The sequence below is a fragment of the Cydia pomonella genome, chromosome 3 (assembly GCF_033807575.1).
Source record: "Cydia pomonella isolate Wapato2018A chromosome 3, ilCydPomo1, whole genome shotgun sequence".
Classification (NCBI taxonomy): domain Eukaryota; kingdom Metazoa; phylum Arthropoda; class Insecta; order Lepidoptera; family Tortricidae; genus Cydia; species Cydia pomonella.
The window spans coordinates 1,329,928-1,352,984 of NC_084705.1; the positions used below are offsets into that span (position 1 = coordinate 1,329,928).

Sequence of the window (23,057 nt, forward strand, 5' to 3'; positions counted from 1 at the left end):
GTCACGTCACGTCTGAAAACATCGGTACAAAAAATGTGCCAAAAATATGTATACACTACCTTAATATATGGGCGAAGTCGTGTATACATATGTTTGGCACTTTTTTCGTATCGATATTTTCAGTCGTGACCGTATGACCTAACAACAATGACATTCTGGCTTGAATGAATATAGAACATGAATGGATGAATATTTGACAAGAGTTGTTTTTTTGCTGTAAAGCCCATATTAAAGAAAATAAAAAAAAGCGGCCAAGTGCGAGTCGGAATTGCCCATGAAGGGTTCCGTACCATTTATGACGTATTAAAAAAAACTACTAAGTTTGCATGGTAATGTGTATCATATTTTTTTTTTTAGATTTTTCATTCTGTTATTTTAGAAGTTACAGGGGGGGGGGGGGGCACATTTTTCCACTTTGGAAGTGTCTCTCGCGCAAACTATTCAGTTTAGAAAAAAATGATATTAGAAACCTAAATATCATTTTTGAAGACCTATCCATAGATACCCCACACGTATGGGTTTGATGAAAAAATTTTTTTTTAATTTTATGACGTAGGTATTAAAAAAAACTACTTACTAGATCTCGTTCAAACCAATTTTCCGTGGAAGTTTGCATGGTAATGTATATCATATTTTTTTTTTTTGATTTTTCATTCTGTTGTTTTAGAAGTTACAGGGGGGGGGGGGGGGGACACATTTTACCACTTTGGAAGTGTCTGTCGCGCAAACTATTCAGTTTAGAAAAAAATTATATTCGAAACCTCAATATCATTTTTGAAGACCTATCCATAGATACCCCACACGTATGGGTTTGATGAAAAAAGATTTAAGTTCCAGTTCTAAGTATGGGGAACCCCCAAAATTTATTGTTATTTTTTTTCTATTTTTGCGTAAAAATCTTAATGCGGTTCATAGAATACATCTACTTACCAAGATTGAACAGCATAGCTCTTAGTTTCGGAAAAAAGTGGCTGTGACATAAACGGACATGACGAATCTATAAGGGTTCCGCTTTTTGCCATTTGGCTACGGAACCCTAAAAACACTACAATTATCCGCAAGTCATTATAGTGTGAATTTGTCTGCGATTTTACGTGAGAGAAAGGCGAAAAAAGTTTTTTCAGAAATCATACAAATGTATAAATAAATTACAAAATAATTAAAACTTATTGCGTTAACTGTACAACTCTACTCGTATTTTATCTCACTAAACATTACATTCTTCGATAAACCGAACACCTTTAAGAACAGCTGACAATCAATTTATGCAAAGCATCGGAATGGAAGATTCCAAGATGGCGAAGCGGAAACGGACATCTCTTTTGTATTTCAGTCTTCAGACGTTACACCTTTTGATGTCTGATATCTGACAACGATTCATTTACAAGGAAAATACATGAAAATGCTTGCCACAGCGTGCCAAATAGCCTTTTGAATAGACGAAAATAAAGATATTCTTTTATAAGTTATATCATAATCAACACTAACAAAATGATCCGATGAAAATATAGGAAAAACCAACTGACACCAAAATATGAATAGTCTATCAATTTCTAGATAAACTAAGACAGCATTAATGAAACCACATACAATGCGACATAAAATAGAAGGAAATAAATGAGGGCGCCACTTTCTTCGTAACTGCAACAATTTTGTATGGAAATTGTTTAGTTCTATTTAATTTAATTTCTACTCTTTCATGTCGTACTGTACGTCAATATTTTAAACATTGTTAGGTTACTAAGCTTGCTTATAATAGACAAAACGTCAAATGTAATCCAACAATACGTTCAAAATCGTTTGTTTTGTGCTATTTTGAAATTTGTTATTATTAGAAAACTACCGGCACAAAACCTTAACAAATTAAACACCTAAACCTTCCTCAAGAATCACTCTATTAATAGGCGAAACCCGCTTGAAAATCTATTCAATAAGTTTTGAGTTTATTGCGAACATTTAGACAGACAGACGCGGCAGGGTATAGTTATTTAATACAGGTTGGTCTGCAAAATTTTAGGTATGTAGGTTTAAGGGGTTAAACTTTACCCTCCTTATCTTATCAGCCAAGTCAAATAGAACACGTGTCAAAAGGCCTTCTGAGAAGCCGCCAACATTACACCCAATTTATGAGTTATCCCCCGAACCCTATAACAGGATACAGAGAAATAAAATTGAGTTTTGCGGTAAGAAAAAGTCATTTTCTTTGTTGAAAGCCTTGTAAATATTTTACTCACGCACTCGGTGTGTACGTGTAGGTACGCTAGCAATGGTCTACATTCTAGGGCCCTATTTATAAAATGTAATAGTTTATGCCTATTATATCATGACAAGCGGCATCATATCAAGCGAAAACCACGAGATCAATAGTTTTAAATATTTTAAATCATAGAAAATTACAGTTCCTCCTCCCACAAAATACCGTAAAACTAAGTTACTCTGAATCATTTTGTATATTGAATATGACACTTTATGACCAGAAAAAAATATATAGCAATCTACTAAATATGAGCAATGATATGGTTTTTCTGGAAATCTATTTTAAAATAAATAAGTAAAGAAAAAATCATAAAGTCACCCCTATTTTTTTCAGTTGTATCCTTATTACTACTGCAACTTTTATCGAAATTATATGAAACTTTACAATCTTTCAAAATCAATCAAAATCAAAATCAAAATATTCTTTATTCAAATAGGCCTAGCAACAAGCACTTTTAAATCGTCAAATTTTACAAATATCATCTTAATCTAAATATCAGAGCAATTTATTGATGCAGTTATTATTGTTCTAAAAAAAACATTGAACTATTATAGATATGGTAAACTTAATAATAAGAATTTCATAAAAAGATCGTCATACATCAAAATTGTATAAAAATACTAGTCTAGAACCTTTCTAGAATAAAATCTAAATGTCAAAAAATACGGTATATATATATACATTGAATTATCAATTTCATCATTAATAACATAACAATAAATAATTCATTCTTTACAATCACACTTAATCCCACGGTGTTTCATCATTCATGTAGTCTTGTGTGCTATAATAGGCTTTAGAGATAAGCTTACGTTTTACATAATTTTTAAATTTACTAACAGACAATTCAGTTATAATATTAGGAAGTTTATTGTAAAATCTTACACAATTACCCATGAATGATTTCTTAATTTTATGGAGCCTAGTGAAGGGCACTGCGAGCTTATGCTTATTTCTAGTATTAATATTATGTATTTCACAGTTTTTCTTAAAACTGGCAATGTTTTTATGTACATACAGAATATTCTCATAAATATATTGACAGTGCACTGTCATTATGTTAATGTCCTTAAACTTATCTCTAAGTGTGTCTCTATGGTACATTTTATATATTGCACGAATAGCCCTCTTCTGCAGAACAAAAATGGTATTTATCTCTGAAGCACTACCCCATAGTAAAATACCATATGACATAATGCTATGAAAGTAACTAAAGTAAACTAATCGAGCTGTTTTCACGTCTGTTAACTGACGGATCTTGCTCACTGCAAAAGCTGCAGAACTCAGTCTATTCGAGAGATTAGCAATATGGGGACCCCATTGTAGTTTAGAATCTAAAGTTATACCAAGAAAAACTGTGCTATCTACTAGTTCCAATTCCTCATCCTTGACAATGACACCTGTTTGCTCATTCCTTATGTGACTTGTAACAAACTTAATACACTTAGTCTTTTTCTCATTTAACAATAAATTATTAACATTAAACCAATTTACTACTTTAGAAATAGCATTGTTTACATCACTGCAAGCTTGTTGCTGTCGTTTGACTTTGAAAATAAGTGAAGTATCGTCTGCAAACAATACTATGTCATGGTGGGTCTTTACTAGGTAAGGCAGGTCATTAATGTAGATAAGGAACAGGAACGGCCCCAATATTGATCCCTGCGGTACACCCATAGAGACCAATGACCCCGGTGATCGCTGTCCACTCACATCAACCCTTTGTATTCTACCGTGTAAGTAAGACTTTATTAAATTCAGTGCCGAGCCTCTTACTCCATAATAGTGCAGTTTTCTGATCAATGTTTCATGACAGACGCAATCGAAGGCCTTAGATAAGTCACAGAAGATACCTAAAGCATCCTGTGACTCCTCCCAGGCATCGAAGATCTGTTTAATTAGCTCAACACCAGCGTCGGTTGTTGAGCGACCCCGTGTAAAACCAAATTGTTTGTTGTGCATTAGATTATTAATGTTAAAATGTTTCAATAACTGACTCAAAACTATTTTTTCAAAAATTTTGCTGAATGTTGGTAACACTGATATCGGTCTAAAGTTAGTGGGGTCGGATGTGCTACCTGATTTAAATAAAGGAGTGACTTTACTATGTTTCATTAGATCAGGAAACTCACCGCAGTCAACACTGTTATTAAATATAACTACCAGGTCAGGCGCTACAACTTCTATTAAGGATTTGACAGTATGAACGGAGACTCCCCAAAGGTCACTAGTTTTTTTTACATTAATTGATTTAAACGCCTTTAATATATCTGAGGCACTCACATGTTCAAAATTAAGGTTTCTAGTACATTCTGGGACATTCTCTTCTAACAGTGTAACGGCAGACGAGGGTGATGAATTTAAGTTCTTAGTTGTGGAAGCTGGTACCTCGGTGAAGAATTTTTCAAATTCTGTTGCTACATCTAAACTGGAATCTACGATTTTGTCATCAATTTTTAGTTTAAGATCTTTCATCCTTTGCTTTGATCTACCAGTCTCCACATTAATTACTTTCCACGTTGTTTTAATTATATCAGAGCTAGTTTTTATTGTTTGACTTATATAATTACGCTTAGCGATATGGCAATCTATTTTAAACTTCTTCGAATATTGTTTAACATATTCCTTAAATTCATCACTCGTATTGAACCGCCGTTCCTCATACAAGGCATACAATGCACGTCTTCGTTGATGTAACTCTGCAGTAGCCCACTCACTAAAAACTGATGCATCACTAACCATGACCGATTTTGTAGTAAATATCGCATTATAATTTTCCATAAAAGTGTGAAAGAATGAATTATACATATCATTAGGACTCATGTTGGAAGACAGAAAGGGTAGCGCCTGAATTAAACTTTGTTTCATTCGTTCCACGCGGTCAGAGGTTACTGGTACAAAAGTTATTTGTTTTCGCAAGGTATTTTTCCTTACAGCCTCAAACACCATTAATTGGCCTAAGTGGTCTGATTCTAACTTGCTGATTACATTTTTAGCGGTAGGAAAAATATCAGTGAAAATATTATCTATACAGGTGGCACTAGTGGCAGTCACTCTAGTAGGCTCCATAAACATGTGGTTGAGATTACATGATTTGAAAAGATTCAACAATCTACAACTTACTGTTGAATTTTCCAAAATATTTACATTATAGTCGCCGCATATAAGTAATTTCTTACTAGAAGGTGATATTTTAAGTAGGACGGATTCCATTATGCTTTCAAATATTTCAAAATTACTTAAAGGCGGCCTATACGCACAGACAACAATAAATTGCTCTAATTCTACTGCACTTAGTTCTATAGTCCGCTCAACAGACATGGATACAATGTCCTTACGTTCCTTAAATTTTAACTGACTATTTAATATAATTAATGACCCACCATGTATGGAACTAAGTCTGGTGAACGAACTGCCCACCTGGTGATTATTAAATTGAGGCATTAATTCATTATTATTCAACCAATGTTCAGTAATACATAAAATATCAATATTATAATCATTCAAAAAAAGTTCAATCTGTAAATCTTTTCCTCTAATACATTGAATGTTTTGATGCACCAGGTGGATGTACATTCCATGTTTGCAGTATTTTTCATCAGATTTACTAAAAGCTAAATTGCCAGAGACAGATTCTTTTGTCTTAAGAGCTAATTTAAATTATTGGTTATGACTGGAACCAAAACCAAGTTCATACCGGTCTGCTCAATAGAAGCAGGATAAACTGCCAAATTTTTGGCAGAAATGTCAAACAAATATGATAGCGACAAAGCTATTTGTCTTTTATAATAATTTGAAAGGTATAACTTACCTTTAGTCCAAAAAACCATAGGCATATGGTATTTGCTAACAAATTTGTTAGTGTCAATTATACTAAACTTATCACTATATGTACAAAGATTATATAAAAATATATTTAACTTACACCTAGTGTTATTTTCTGCCTCTGACATTTGATCACAATAGGGGAATGTGAAAATAATAATTTCATTCACTATAAGTGTCTTTAATTTTTCAAAGAATTTTATTAAATTATTTTTATTCACATTACCCCTATTCCCCATAAGAATAAGCAGTGTTGTCTTTGAATTAATAGTACTATCATTTAAAATTCGTTTTGAGAGATTTTCAAGGCTACTATGAGGCAGACAATTGTTGATTGTACTAAGTCCCTTTAAGTAATAGTTTAAAAATGTGCTCATATTGCTTCCAATTTCATCACAGTACATAATGACATTAGGTTCAGGTGTGCTTTGTTGTGTAGTGTGGAAGGAGCTATTATCATTTTGTTGTGATGGAGTCAAACTGTCACACAGGTTCGGCTCGAGTGCTCCACTCGACGAATGACCATTCATTTGCATACAAGCACATGACTGGCCATTGGTCAGAGACTCAACCCGCTCTGAATTTTGCCTAATTTGGGATATTAAATCATCCATGGCTAAAGAATATTCATTGATAACTTTTTTTGAACTCTCATTTATTGCATCTAAGGATTTAATTGAATCCTCCAAACTCTGAACTTTTAATTTTAATGTCTGTGTGTCAGTTTCATATTGTAATTTACTATGTTCTAACTGAGCAGAGTATAAATCTAACTTATCCACTAAGCTTACATTAACTTTACAAAATCTCAATTTTTTAAAAAACAATTTATTTATTTTTGACAACTTTTGTTTTTTTTTAATAAGTCTATTTAATTTAATATATTTCTTTAGTTTGTTTCCGCTGCAACTTACTAACCTTGGTGTGGTGGTATCATTGGCTAAATCTGTAGTGGCCACAGGGTTTTCAATTGGTGCGGTAACCAACTGAGAGTCGGGCCGAACCAGTTCTTCGAATAAGGTCTGAGTGTGTGCTGCTGCTACATTGTTTTGGGCCTCCTGTAGCTCGTAGATTTGTTCGTGGGCGTCGTGCAGTGCTCTCTCCAATGAGTTGATGTCCTTCAGGGCCTGCTCATAGGCAGCACTACACTCAGTGAACCTGTCAACCGTCTCCTGAAGCTGGGCCCGCTCTGAATTTACATTATTATAGTCAGTTTCTAAAGAACACAGTTGCTTTTTCAGCTTATCATTGCTATTAAGTACTAATAATAGTTCCTTCTCACTGTCTTCTCTTTCACTAAGCAATTGAGCACAAGATTCCTTGGATTTTTTCAATTCCAGCAAGGTAAGTTGGAGTTTATCAGTCTCCTGCTGGCGAGCCGCTGCGGCTGCTCTGCGGGTTAGCATTGTAGATGTTTTTTTTTTTATTATATTAAACCCAAAAAAAAACAAGGATTCGCTTACTCAAGCCAAGTGATATTTAGGTACGTACTTACATGAAATAGTGACGATTGACTATGTCTACACTGTGTTCTAACCCTGTGCAATGATTTACGCTTTATTATACGCACACTTAGTAATTACTAGTGATAAAAACAACCAGAAAGGATTTTAAGGCGAACACAGATTTCAAATGTATAACCTATAACGGCTACAAATTTGAGATATTACAAGACACGTAAACGTCACTAAAGCACTTCACTTATTATGTATACATAAAACTTAATGTTAAAACTATTTAATACACACTTAAACAGCTTAATATTACATGAAATATCATTAAAATTAAAATAATTACAAGGGACCTAGCAAAATCAGCTGCTTATCGTTTGACAGCCAGGGTTGCCATCTTTCGTTGTGGTTTTCTCACTAAACACGATAAAATGATATGGTTTTCCTGTTTTTTGTAAATTCATAAAACTATTCCTCAATTCCTAAAAAAATAAGTCCAAATCCCGCCTCGGTTCCTACCATTACCCCGCTCTCGTCCGTATAGTCAGTGCGGGGCAAGTCGTGTTTCTAGCCGGACCTGTGCCGCGTTGCGCGCGTGAGCAAGCAAAATTTTATTTTGAACGTATAGCTCTCCGCGCTCAGTCTTTTACAGCCCGCCCACACGCGTGAGTTCGTTGGCGTTAAAGGCAGCAGTTTGTTTATTATATTTTTTTGATATAAATTATAAGGTAAAGGTAATATCAATAACAGCGACCCTTCAAAAACGAAAAAGCGTCACAATGTCAACGCTCAATCCGGAGAGCGCTTATTATACTGAAATACCTATTGTGTATTGCTTTTTCCTTTCATATTTAATTATCTATTTTTGCGATTGACTTTATATTGCCAGGAGCACGACATTTTAAGACCATTACTTAACGGACGACTTAAAGGCCCTTGATTTCCCTAAATTTAAACATAAGCTGTATAAATGGTGCCTGAATAAAATGTATTATAATATTAATCTACACTTTGAAAATTTAGTTAGTACTCAATATTAATGTATTTTCCACCATTGAAATTTCTATTTTTTTCTTTTTGTAAAACATTATAGTTATTTTTATTTCTTTTTATTATTTCTATAGCATGACATTGACACATATTTATTTTATATCTTGTTCTTTTTGACATCCGCCTATATTATTAATAATTTTAATTGACATAGACATTAGACACCAATCCTAATACTGGCTGATTGTGACGCACTTTATGTAACATAAACATCATTTCTAATACTCACTTTCGTACAATAATTGATATATTTTTGTATTTAGGGAAAGGCGTAGAAGAAAGAGAGGAAGGCATTTGCCCAGCTGTGGGCTAGCACTTACTTCACTGGCTCAGTGACCCAAACAGGATCATGGCCTCTTACATAAGAGAGCAGCACAGTGGCTTCACCCTATGCTGCGCCACTTCGCGCCAGTTGGGTATTCCGAGGGTGGACAGGTCTTTTAGGGCTTCGTTACTCCAGCAGTATCTGGGATGTCCAGGCGGACGTTTTACACCCGCATGCCCCACATACGCTCTTCTCACAGCACGAACCTCTCCAACACTCTCTAGGTGATCAAGTCAGTGGAGTCGAGTGGCTTTGATCTCGCCAATTATATTGGGCATCGCAACCAGCTCCCTATTCTTCCTACGCCTACAAGTTCCACCTTCATCCTTAATAGGTCCCAGAATCGTCTGCCAGATTTTCCTCTCCGCCACTAAGAGCTTGCCCTCTTCTTTCTGAGTGAATGAGGCTAACAAATAATATTAAAATTATAGCGAAGAATCTCGACTAGGTGGCTTGATCTAGGGTCGGATGAGCAGAAGGCGGTAGTCTTGGACACGGCGCGGATAGTAAGTCAGTTCCTCGCTGCGGCCCTGACCACCGGCAGCTTGGGCACTGCCCCGCTGCTGGAGATACACTAGGTTAGGTTTTTTATAATGTGCTTATATGTCGTTGTATTTGTTTTTGATTGTAATTTAGAAAAAATATATATAAAAATCTTTTAAGAATCCCCGGCAAGCTCGGCCAAATTTCACCTTCCCGTAAAAACGGAGTTTCGTTCTAATTTTAAAACTACGTGTTGGATTGTAATGAAACTTTCCACATACAAAGGCATTAAGTCCGCCTATTGTACGTTTTACTTGTATTTGTGCAATTAAGTTTAAAATAAATAATGTAATGAGGTATATCTAGTCCTGTAATTAGTTTATATAGCTCCAGTTTATTAAACAAACAAAACAAAGCAATAACAAATTTTGTATGAAAAACTTAAATTCGCTGTATATTTTTACAATGGTATCTACATAAACTACATAATTACAGGACTAGATATACCTTATCCTATTGTAAGTACAAAGTTTCAGAGCAATCTAGCTAGTCGTTTTGAAATGAAAGCGTAACTACGTTTGTATGGAGAACCGAGCTTGCTGGGGACCCTTAAGAGGGAAATTATAGCTTTGCGATCCCAACGAAATAACGTACTTTTTGTATAAATAAATAAATATTATAGGACATTATTACACAAATTGACTAAGTCCCACAGTAAGCTCAATAAGGCTTGTGTTGAGGGCACTTAGACAACCATATATATAATTAATAGAATCAGGCGTTACTTTGCGGAAATCTATGCTAATTAAAGCAAGAAATATTACTTTGCTAATCCGCGAGAAAATAACGTGTTAGTCAATCAGTGCTAACCCGTTATACTTACTTGCGTATTTTTACATGCAATTAATGTTCCCACCCTCCCACCGCAAAAATAAATACGCAAATAAATATAGCAACCCACCACCAAAAGTACAAAACTCGACACGTGTTTCGCCTCTCTACGAGGCATCCTCAGGAGATGCTGGAGATGTTGACGGTCTGACACCCGACAAGTTGTCGGGCCGACAATTTTGCGGTGGGAGGGTGGAAACATTAATTGCATGTAAAAATACGCAAGTATAACGGGTTAGCACTGATTGACTAACACGTTATTTTCTCGCGGATTAGCAAAGTAATATTTATAAATACTTAAATACATAGAAAACACCCATGACTCAGGAACAAATATCCATGCTCATCACACGAATACATGCCCTTACCAGGATTTGAACCCGGGACCATCAGCTTCGTAGGCAGGGTCACTACCCACTAGGCCAAACCGGTCGTCGCCGTCGCCGGTTAGTCGTGTATGAAATTCCATTTAGGGAAAAAACGGTTTCTACTAACAAAATCTTAACAAATCACTTTGATGTCGATCGCTTCAGTATAATATATTCTAGGTTTATAATAGGTTTCGCTTTTATTTATTTTTTGCATATTTTGAAAAAAAAAAAGGAAATGATATAAACTGTTTCAATAATATACTAAAAATCATGCAGAATGGAAAATATTTAGAAGTGGAAAAACATTTTCTCTTTTTCTACGGACGAGTAATTGCTTTACTTCCCTCTACGAAGATAAATAAATAAAGTCTATAACACATTTAAATATCTCAATTTTCTCTGCGCATTTCTTGCGGCAAATAAACACCCAGCAAACAAACATATAGTTAACAACGAGACATAAATTGAAACAAAACAGCGGCGAATTGAATCCATTTATAAGACAAACTGGGACGAAATAGAAAAACTTGTTTACGAATCGGAAATAACCCCGAATCGTTTATGTTTGAGGACATCAAAGTATTGCTTAGGTATTTTTCCTGTCTGACACAGTATCGAAACTAGTTTCATACCGTAGTTTTATCTCATAAATAAAACATTAATAGTTAAATATAGAATAGCAGTTGCGGTTATGAATCAACTTATGGGAATAAATCAAAATAACACTAACAGTATGGGCATTGTGAATGTCATCTCGCTTTGTGTGGTAGGGCACAGCACAGCGGATGTCATTCCAGATCTAGAGCAGAGCCCAACTGGGGAAGTACCTCCACCTTACAGAAAATCGCAGCCAAATAACACTAGACCCTACTCATAGTGTTGTGTTCCTGCCGGTGAGTAAGGTTGCCAGAGCTCAACGAGGGTGGGAGGGGGTTAGGGTCGGCAACGCGCATGTAACTCCTCTGGAGTTGCAGGCGTACATAGGCTACGGATACTGCTTACCATCAGGCAGGCCGTATGCTTGTTTGCCACCGACGTAGTATAAAAAAAAAACTATTTTTATCCCAAAAACTTCATCTTCCTCGCGTTGTCCCGGCATTTTGCCACGACTTATGCGAGCCTGGGTTCCGCTTGGAAACTAATCCCAAGAATTGGCGTAGACACTAGTTTTTATGAAAGCGACTGCCATCTGACTTTCCAACCCAGAGTGTAAACTAGGTCTTATTGGGATTAGTCCGGTTTCATCACGATGTTTTCTTTCACCGAGATGCGACTGGTAAATATCAAATTATATTTCGTACATAAGTTCCGGAAATCTCATTGGCACAAGCCGGGATTTAAACCCGCGACCAATGGATTGCAAGTCGCTAGACTACCAGCGGGTACAGGCAGGGGAGGGCAGCAGTCATCTACATCTACTGGTTTTATTTCTATTTAATTTTTAGGGTTCCGTACCCAAAGCGTAAAACAGGACCTTAATAATAAGACTCCGCTGTCTGTCACCAGGCTGTATCTCATGAACCTTGTATTTCTGTTGCCGCTATAACAACAAATATAAAAAAGTACGGAACCCTCGGTGGGTGAGTCCGACTCGCACTTGTCAGGTTTTTCTTCCTTTAGTTTGCTACTGTAAGTGTATGCCCCATAGAAAGGCGCGACAAGACAAATAAATCAGTCAAACCGTAGCCTGCCTGCCAGCCTGCCTCACTAAAATTTCTTAACTAGGTGTTTCGAAAAATCTAAATGTTATGCACCAAACCTTCTCGTTTCAAAGATCACCAGGTCATATACAGATCTTTGGAGATATGTTGGAATTTAGGTCATAACTCTATAATATAGTAAATAAACTTAAGCATGTACTTAATCAATTTAAATTAAAACCTACTCGTCTTGGCTAAGAATCTAAAATAAATATGATTAAGCTAAGTACGCACCTTAAAACATGTATCGATTAGTTAAAAAAAGAGATATAAACAGTAACATTTTAAGCTTTTTTAAAATCTAGTTTTCAGCACTTCAGCAGTCTTTAGGCTTAGCCTAGCAACACGCCACGGCGCAGCGCGGCTGTACCTATACTAGAAGAGATAATTTACTAGTAGAAATAACAGATGACAATTAAATTGAATAATGACATCTATCATACCCTGCCTGCCTGTGAGTATCTACTCACGGGCAGTCCTCAATCGCACAGGGTAGTTGAGCAACGCGCCGCGGCGCAACACGGCGTTGCACTGGTATACACCATCGGCGCCTTCACGTTTGTGTATGTCTACCGTGCCATTGTCCAGGATATAACAAATAACAGATACTCATGCGCAGTCTTAGATACCTATTAGAAAACCAAAACTTCAGCGTAGGATGTAATTCAAATTAGTATTGTTTTCAATCTGACTCCACAACACAGGCATAGCCTAGTGTGGCAGTCATAGGTTAAGGAAACCTTGTAAAATTTTTGGTAAATAAACTATTTTTTTTTATTACAGGGTAGCCCAGCAACGGTGCACTGGTATACGCCATCGGCGCCGTCACGTTTGCGTATGTCTAGTGTGCCATTGGGCAGGATATAACAAATAACAGATACTCACGCGCAGTCTTCAGTCGCACAGGCTAGCTAAGCAACACGCCGCGGCGCAACGCGGCGGTGCAATGGTATACGCCATCGGCGCCTTCACGTTTGCGTATGTCTAGTGTGCCATTGGCCAGGATATAACAAATAACAGATACTCACGCGCATTCTTCAGTCGCACAGGGTAGCTAAGCAACGCGCCGCGGCGCAACGCGGCGGTGCACTGGTATACGCCATCGGCGCCTTCACGTTTGCGTATGTCTAGTGTGCCATTAGCCAGAATTCTGTAACAATACAAGATGAATATAGCCCCCATCTAATGTCGCACACCCAAACAGCTCGGCACCGCCTCAATTCAACCCGGTGGGTATTCGCTGAAAAAAACATACTGTATTATGTAACGCATACTTAGTATCGGCCTCGTCTCGGCTCTAAGCGGTGCGTAGACAATTCGCAGTAGTCATGCATAAATCAGAGGGCCTCGATAAGAAGAATCGTTTGCGCCGTAGAGAACAAAATGATATTGTCTCTTTATCACGCTTCCATATTAGTGCGACAGAGAGACATTACCGTTTCGTTCGCTACGGCGCAAACGATTGGCATCTTGGCTAGGCCCCTTGGTTGTCAACGCGATTGCGTCTCGCCGTCGGCGCGCTTACCGCCTAGCCCCCACTGCCTGACAGGTCATGTGCGCGCTGTCGCATAGTCATAAGTCTGATGTCCTCCGGCCCTACGGTACCCACGCCAGCGCTGCAGCTGCGCAAGCACCCCTGACTCCTGGCAGCTTGCAAGTAAGACATCGGCTACCCGTTCGATATAGGATAGGAACCCATCGTGTTGGCCGTTGAGTAGCTTCTGTTACGCGTGCTTACTTGTATAGGAAGAAATGTCTTACTTTCAAGCAGTCAGGAGTAGGGGGCGGGGGAGGGGTCATCTCCGCGCAGGGGAGGCGGCTTGCGCAGCTGCAGCGCTGGCGTGGGTAGCGTGCATAGCTACAATCAAGTCGCGTTACAAAGAGTAGTTAGATAAAAGTGTCTTAGATAACTAACTTACTTGTGAGTGTCGTTGACCCCATCACGTCGCCAGGAGTAAGGGGCGGGGGAGTCTTCCCCGCGCAAGGGAGGCGGCTTGCGCAGCTGCGGCGCCGGCGCCGGCAGCGTGCACGGCACGAGAGTGCGTGACGACCAATACCATGTTAGCGGAACATCTGGAAGACAAAAGAGATCGTTATTTTTTTTTTATAGTGCAAGCACTGCAAATGACCGAAGAATCAAAGAAAAAGGCCATGATTTTGTAGGTACAAATAGGTTGTAATGCCTGTGCCTCATTAGTATAATTTAATATCGATGTTATGGTACAGTATATAATATGCAGAGAGTTATAGTAATCATCTGTATATATCCATTATGTATATTGTTATTGTCAAAGTGTATATGCAGAGATATATCATTTGTCAATTGCCTTTCTTCAAATCACCTACGCCAACATATTTAATAATATATAAGCACATAAATACAGTAAAAGTAAATAACAAATGTCGTGTTTGTGTTAGTGCGTCTATAATATTACTTTAGCCGTAGGTAGCATAAATGCTTCAGAAGGGTGCAATTTGAAAACGGTTTTTTTCTACAAGCATGGCACTTACATGTAAAACAATGACAATCAACGTGGACTCTTTGATTATAAAACTATTTATATACTAGTTTAAACTAATTATTACAAACCTCTTTGGCACCAGAATCCTGCCAGAGTCAGAGAGAGAATCACTTACCTAAAGATGAAGGCCAGTGGCCTGGAACCTGGACTTTTCGCACCAAGAACTAAGTACATGTAGGGAAAATAAAGAGGGAAATAGGAACAATTTAAAGGTAACTTCAGAACGAACCTTAATGATAATGAACGTGAGATCTACAACCATTGAAATTCGAAAAGTATCGTGTATACTTGTAACTCCTAAACAACATTATAAATTACTTTAGCAACTCAACCAGAGTCCGCGTTCGGTTTCATTTCGGCTCAGTCCGTCACGAGTGAAATATGGCGTCTCATAACATGGTGATGGATAGACCGAATATTGTGATGCGCAAGTCATGGTATGAATATGAAGATGTTTAAGGAGATATATGAATGTCAGGGGAACTAGATACATAACAAAAGAAATGAGATTTTTTATGGATTTGGTTTTCTTATGTGTTCATGTATTACTAATAGTAATTGTATGTACGAATTCGGTAAACACATTTTTGTACTAAAATTTTACAATGAGATGATGTTTGACATGTAAGTATAATTTTATTTTAGCCAATCAAAACTTTTAGTACCAATCCCACCTTTTTAGGGTTCCGTAGTCAACTAGGAACCCTTATAGTTTCGCCATGTCCGTCTGTCTGTCTGTCTGTCTGTCTGTCTGTCTGTCCGAGGCTTTGCTCCGTGGTCGTTAGTGCTATGAAGCTGAAATTCGGCATGGATATATATAAATCAATAAAGCCGACAAAGTCGTACAATAAAATCTAAAAATTTAATTTTTTTGAGGGTACATCCCCTACACGTAAAGTGGGGGTGATTTTTTTTTTTTGCTTCATCCCTACAGTGTGGGATATCGTTGGAAAGGTCCCCCCCCCTCTAACTTTTGAACCATAGGTCCAAAAATTATGAAAAAAATCGTGGAAGTAGAGCTTAAGAAAGACATTAAATGAAAACTATAGCGGACATGATCAGTTTAGCTGTTTTTGAGTTATCGCAAAAAGTTCCCCCTTCATAGTAAAAAGACTTACTTTACCTAATTAGGTACTGATTATGCAAATTTGTCTATTTGTTTAACTCGCGTGAAAGGTACCGTTTCATCTCTTGGTTAACAATTAACTATACTTTAAGCTCCAGTTTAGCTTATTGTGACGGAAGAGTAACTACGGAACCCTTCACTGAGCGTGGCCCGACATGCTCTTGGCCGGTTTTTTGTTAAGAGTCCGCAGCAAGCTCGGCCGAATTTCACGTTCCCATACAATCGGAGTTTTGTTCTCATTTTAAAACTACTTATCGTAGTCTGTTCGGAAAGAGAAGAGTCGTGGAATGTATCAGGCTCCATACATTCCACGACTCTTCTCTGTCCGCACAGACTCTAATAAAGATTTGCACATACGAGGACATGAGTGATGTCTATGCCTGCAATTAGTTTATATAGCTCCAGCTTATAAATCAAACAAAATAGAGCAATAATAAGTTTTGTACATAAAACTTAAATTGTCTGAATTTTTTAACTAAGTATGTTATCTGAAGCTATATAATTATTTCATCTAATTAAAGATAAGGATAAAGATAGTTTATTTTCCAAGTAGGCATATTAACATGCGCTTATGAACGTCAAATAAAGCTACGCCGGCCCCTACCGACCCTACACCTCTGACTCAAGAAGATTTAAATCTCTCCTAAATTGTAGAAGGCTATCCCAATATGGGGCCGGCAAGAAACTCGGCGGGACACATATACTAATAATTACAGGCAGATATACCTTATCCTATTATAAGTACAAAGCGGGAAATTGTGTTAAAAGGACATAGTCATGTGGACCATACTTTGAAGTCAAAAATGTACTACCAAAATTATTTTCGTTGTCTTGTTTCCGACCACTCTTCCACGCTTGTTTTTATAAATAAAGTAGATTACTATTGCATGTCTTTCTACCTGCAGATTATGATTTACATGAGAAAAATCAAAAAATAAATTTCATCTTTTTTTGACGACCAGTTTGGCCTAGTGGGTAGTGACCCTGCCTACGAAGCCGATGGTCCCGGGTTCAAATCCTGGTAAGGGCATTTATTCGTGTGATGAGCATGGATATTTGTTCCTGAGTCATGGGTGTTTTCTATGTATTTAAGTATTTATATATTATATATATCGTTGCCTAAGTACCCTCAACACAAGCCTTATTGAGCTTACTGTGGGACTTAGTCAATTTGTGTAATAATGTCCTATAATATTTATTTATTTATTTATTTATCTCATACAAAATACACTCCGTCACGTTTTTTCGTGACAATTTTGACCCAACTACGTCTATATTTATATATTCCGTGCCTGATAAAAACAAAACAAATATTCACTCCGGTTTAATATCGGCTCCGTCCGTCAAGAGTGAAATATGGAGTGTAACGTAACCTCTGATAGATGGAGAGAACGTAGGAAGTTTACGCAAGTCATACGATATTCGGGGCTCAAGATTTATTCATGTCAGGGGAAAAGATGCTAATTGAAAAGAAAGAAAATGGGTTCAGCAGGTTAAAGTTTACTTTGTAATTTAAATATTATAATTAGAACCGTTACATCTATGTGATACTAGCATTTTAGACATTTTGTAATTTGAACGAAATTCTTTAGATAGAAGCGCTGGTGGCCTAGCGGTAAGAGCGTGCGACTTGCAATCCGGAGGTCGCGGGTTCAAACCCCGGCTCGTACCAATGAGTTTTCAGAACTTATGTACGAAATATCGTTTGATATTTACCACTCGCTTTTCGGTGAAGGAAAACATCGTGAGGAAACCGGACTAATCCTAACAAGGCCTAGTTTACCCTCTGGGTTGGAAGGTCAGATGGCAGTCGCTTTCGTAAAAACTAGTGCCTACGCCAAATCTTGGGATTAGTTGTCAAGCGGACCCCAGGCTCCCATGAGCCGTGGCAAAATGCCGGGACAACGCGAGGAAGAAGAAGAACGAAATTCTTTAGATTTGTAGAGCTTCAAGCTCCACTTAGATTTTTTTTAATACAACCCTTTGCGGAGAAAATGCGCTTATAATTTTTAACGAGTAATATTACACCTGTACTTATTTCTTTGCACTTTGCAAAGTATTTTCTCTTTTTAACAAAAAAATGTTGAAGGCGTTTTTTTTATTAAACGCCTTATACGATGAGTTTTAGGACCCATAAACAACCTTTTTATTTTTAAAAGTATTAAACTACCGTAAGTGACGAGCGCTAACCAATTAGCGAGTGGAAAGTAAAATTGTAGTACAAAACCTAGTACCTACAACGTGCTACAACTAAGACATTTTTGATTCAGGTGTACAGATAAGCGCTAACATTTTAGACCATCCATTGCCATGATTCCGATCAGTGTCGTAAAACATACTTTTCACCTCAGCAGCTTGAACAAACCTATTTTCGTCACTCCAGAGAGTGAGACAAAGTAGCTTTTTTAATTTAGTGAAGGTCATGAACTACCACTCATACTTCGGGGTCTATTACAAATTCCAAAAACCTATTTGAACTTCATTCGCTATCCCATTCTATTCGTTAAGAAAACAGAAAGTGACAGGAATAGGTCAATTCATAGGTCGACATTCAGATTTCATAGTAGACCGCCTACAGGATGATTCAGGAGACGTGAGCAGGATCAAGCCTGCATATTCGGTAAATTATCAGCAACTGTTTCGTACCAGTATTTGTGAGATTAACGTTAATTTAATTTTACTGTTAAAAAAAAAGAGTTTTATTTTATTTACGATATTTATGGTCACCCTCTTTGTTTTATCCATAATAAGTGACAAATTGAATGTCATCGGAGTCTGGTTACTTTTATAAAATCGTATCTCACTCAAGTGTGACATTTTATTTTCTTCATAATCAAAGTGCTGTCATAATGGTTAAAGAGGTTTTATCTTTGTTAATTAAGTGTTGTAGGGTGTCCATGATTGTAGATAATTAAATTTGTCCTTAAGAAAAAGTTAAATAACAGATAAAAAGCGTGATTGTTTCATTTAAATATGATGGTGAACGATTCATTAACATTTACTGATTGTGTAGGCTTAGTCCAGCTCACGTCTCATGAATCACCCTGTATACACAGCAACAAGTAATTAACACGATCGAAAACTCACAAATTAACCAAATATTATAATTGTTAAGAAATAGTTTCAAATGTATTTTTAAAATGAATTTTTTTTAAACAAAATTTTTAGTAAGGATCCAGTGCACTTTACAGTTAACTTTACTTGATATTGATTTTTTTTTACCTTTAATATGTTCTCACTACTGAGGTAAAAAGTTGTATGTGTCACACTAGAGCAAAGTTATTTTACATCTCGTGTTTTTGAGTCCCGAATAAGCGACTCTCTTTGCTCGTGTTTAAATTATAGAATCTTTCGCTTACTCGGAACTCAAAATCAACACTCGTAAGAAAAACCAACTTTCCTCTCTTGTTGCACAAATAAATATTTTCAAGACAAGTTTATTTCCAACCTCCTACTTTCCTACTCATATTTTTATGTTGTACTATAAACCACGTACATAAGGGAGTCCGCTAGCTGGCACGGTTGCACGGAGCGGGTGAGCGGCAACGGGACGGATTTTATCTAAAATGGCACCCGCGTCGGTGTGCCCTCGAAGTGCACCCGGGCCGGCTAGCGGACGCCCTAAGAGTCCTCTATGTCCTGTCCTATAGGTAGGACAATTGTAGTCACCAGGTTGAGCAAGTTTAGATTTAAAAATAAATCAATTTACCTAAAGGATTAAAACAATAAAATTAGTACAAAAGCGAATTACTTAACAGAAAATCTTTGAAAGTTTTCTTCACGAGTTACTCTGTCTTAGATTTAAATGAATCACATGAAGGCCCGCTCGTTTCATTAAAGTACTGCTTTGGGCGAAATTAGTGATGTGCCTTTGTTTATATTATTTTTTTATTTTGATCAAAACAACTGCAGGAAAGTTGCCTCCGATGGTATGGCCATATAAGTATACGTCGGAAATAGATGCCTCAACCTCACCGTCCAAGGCCCTAGATCACGCGGCTGCGATGGGCCAAAGAAGCGCTGGCTGGATGTCGTGATAATAGTGGATATGGAAGAGGACAATCTCACACCTGAGGATGCCGAATACCCAAATTCCACCCCATTAACACTCGTGCAATTTTCAGGTCACCCGTTTTGTATTTGTATGGTTTTTGGTACATCTATCGCATCAGTGTCAAAAAAAACTTAATGACCGATAATGGTAACCGGTAAATTACTTATTGGAAATTGAGTTCATTGTGTGCATTGCCGGCAATATTATTTGGGCTAATTTATTTGAAGTTGTACACTTTACTTTTTTTGTGATTCGGGAATTTTTATGTAATTTCCACTTAGAATCACGGGCTATAAAGATCTTAAAAATCATGAGACATTTTTTTTCTCCTACTAGGATTGAAAGAGCTTATGATTCTAAGTAGAAATAACATAAAATATATGTACCTGAACAAAAAGACACCTTCCTTATACTGTGCCTGAACTATGAACTGTATGTAATGATTATCAGGTATTGTAAGCTATGTACCTACCTGATATCCATTATTGAATTGCCATAACTGTACAATTCCAACTTATAAAAATACATAATTCGTTCATGGCTCGCCGAACATGATATTTAAGTTTTTTAGTATTAAATTCTATGTTTTTTGCTCGCCGATCGGGAAAATATAGTTAAACTATAAATGAATAAATTAACCACCGTGGTGATTTTACCTATATTTACAAATAAAACACTAACTTATTATTTTAGAAATAAAAAAAAGTTAAGTGCCAAAAAAATACTCAATTGCGATTATCGATGTCGATGTTCCACTTTTCTCCCACGTCCCAACACTAGCGTAATTATGACGATCACCGGGATTAAAGGATATGCCGTAATTAGACCGCGACTTTATGGATTACCGCCATTGCTACCTTTTATACTAATTCTACTGTTTCCATACTTTATTAACGAATAAGGAAGTAAAAAAAATATTCAAGCGTATTTACGTAACAAGTTGCTGTCAGAAAAAATTTTGTGACACTCGGTACTGTAGAATTACGATACTCATACTAAATCAGATAAGATACTAAGGATGAGGTTCAATAAGCTGCAAGATAAATAAAAGTCTGTAAAAATAAAATGGAGTAGGTTCTAACCTAGGCGAATCGGCTAAGTTTCTAACTCTATATACACCTTAGTCAAAATATGTGGCTTAGCCGTTTCATTACTACATGAAGTATTCCATAAACAAACCAGCCAAGTGCGAGTCGGACTCGCGCACCGAGGGTTCCGTACAAACCTGTAGGTATATATGTAAAAGTTCACCCATCACGACAATCGAGTCATAGTATCAATTATTAAAAATATTTTTATTATATGAAGATGTGACTAAAAATTTACGGTTTTCGCAATTTTAACAAAAAATACAAGACGTTGCTTCGTACCAAATTTCAAGATTCTGAGTTCACGGGAAGTACCCTGTAGGTTTATTTGATTCCCTTGAGAGTGTCGAAAATTTGCGGAAATTTGTGGCATAAACGGCTGTATCTTTTGATTGCGTTGGCTTAGAAGTTTGATTTTTTCACAGCTCCAAGGGACAGTAGACTTGAGTATTTGATATAAATTCCAGCTTGATACCTCCACGCATTCCTGCGAAAAAGGGTCTTGACAGACAGACAGACGAAGGGACGGACAACAAAGTGATCCTATAAGGGTTCCGTTTTTTTTCTTTTCGAGGTACGGAACCCTAATAATTAATAGTAAGTAATTTTGTAACCCTACGCCCATGTGACGGAAGCGAAACGTCCAAGTCATATATTTAGACTAAGGTGTAGAGTTTGTGACGTTAGGGATTGTAGAGTTAGAAGTTTGGCTCTACAAGAGATCTGATAACTTTGTGACAGTGCGAGCCATACGGTTTCGTCTTGGCTACATTTTACATAAAAATGTTTTTGATGGGATTGCATTGATATGAACACACTAAAATTTCACCGTACGGCTTTGTTGAAAAAAAAAAACAGGTTTACAAAGGTAACATTAACATTATGTGTACGTCTATAGTTCAAGATCTAAGTTTGATAGCCATTCCCTGGCATCTGCAGTTATCGCGTGCAGTTCTTTCATACCTCCAGAAAAGCCTCTTGAGGCATTCCTCCACGATGTGCGTGGTTTTCTGGTTTGGCGCGCCACCGTCGCAGATTAGTGAGAGCCTACGTCCCCATTTATGGAGATTGTGGTTGCAGCTGACATGGCACCTGATTCTTTTTAGTGTAACCCAGAGTTTTCGTGTCTCATCAAGCCCAGGGGCCCATTTCTTGAGCGGAATTAGACTAATATTATTAGTCCATAGATTTGCAATGCGATCACAATACAATCAGAAGTTGCACAATGAGCAACGGAACACAACGTTGATGAGGAAAAGTATTTTTGGAATGGCTACCAGAATATACAATAAAATTCCTGACTGTCTAAAAAAATTACCACTATCTAAATTTAAAAAAAAACACTGACTGCACTATTAATTGAAAAATGTTATTATAAAATAAGTGATTATTTAGATGAAAATTAAATGTTAAAATTTTATTTCTTAAGTATAATTATGTTAAATTTTTTGACTATGTTTTAAATGATTATGTAATATTTAATTTACAAATTGTAAATTTTAATATGATTCATGTTTTATTTTTAAGTATAGTTAGTATTTGTACGCCACTTTTGGCAGAGCATGGTGAGACTACGAAACCTATGTAAGATCGAACCTTGTACCTGTGTTTTCACAAATAAATAATCTCTCTCTCTCTCTCTCTCTCTCTCTCTCTCTCTCTCTCTCTCTCTCTCTCTCTCTCTCTCTCTCTCTCTCTCTCTCTCCACGAATTGTCAAGTCGTATGGGTTACCATGGCAACACACTAATAATATAAGACCAATACCGTTCGAGAAATGGGCCCCAGGTGGTTCTTTTCTCACAGCCTGCGACGTCAGTCGTAAAAGATAATTTAAATATCAACAGATTTTATTCTGATCCGATTCGCCCTGTGAACCGATTCGCCTCGGTCTACCCTAATATATGAAAATACTT

The 23,057-nt window shown here is 37.0% G+C and overlaps 1 protein-coding gene across 2 annotated transcripts in view; it reads right to left on the reverse strand.

The window, feature by feature from the left end:
• Positions 1 to 23,057, reverse strand: part of LOC133515741 (protogenin B-like) — a 178,603-nt gene that overhangs the window by 56,494 nt on the left and 99,052 nt on the right. For both annotated transcript variants that reach the window (XM_061848312.1, XM_061848310.1), the window contains exons 2-3: positions 14,273 to 14,426; positions 13,382 to 13,503 (exon numbers count right to left, since the gene is read on the reverse strand). In XM_061848312.1, the coding sequence (XP_061704296.1) occupies positions 13,382 to 13,503; positions 14,273 to 14,426 (276 nt within the window). The remainder of the gene's footprint in view (positions 1 to 13,381; positions 13,504 to 14,272; positions 14,427 to 23,057) is intronic.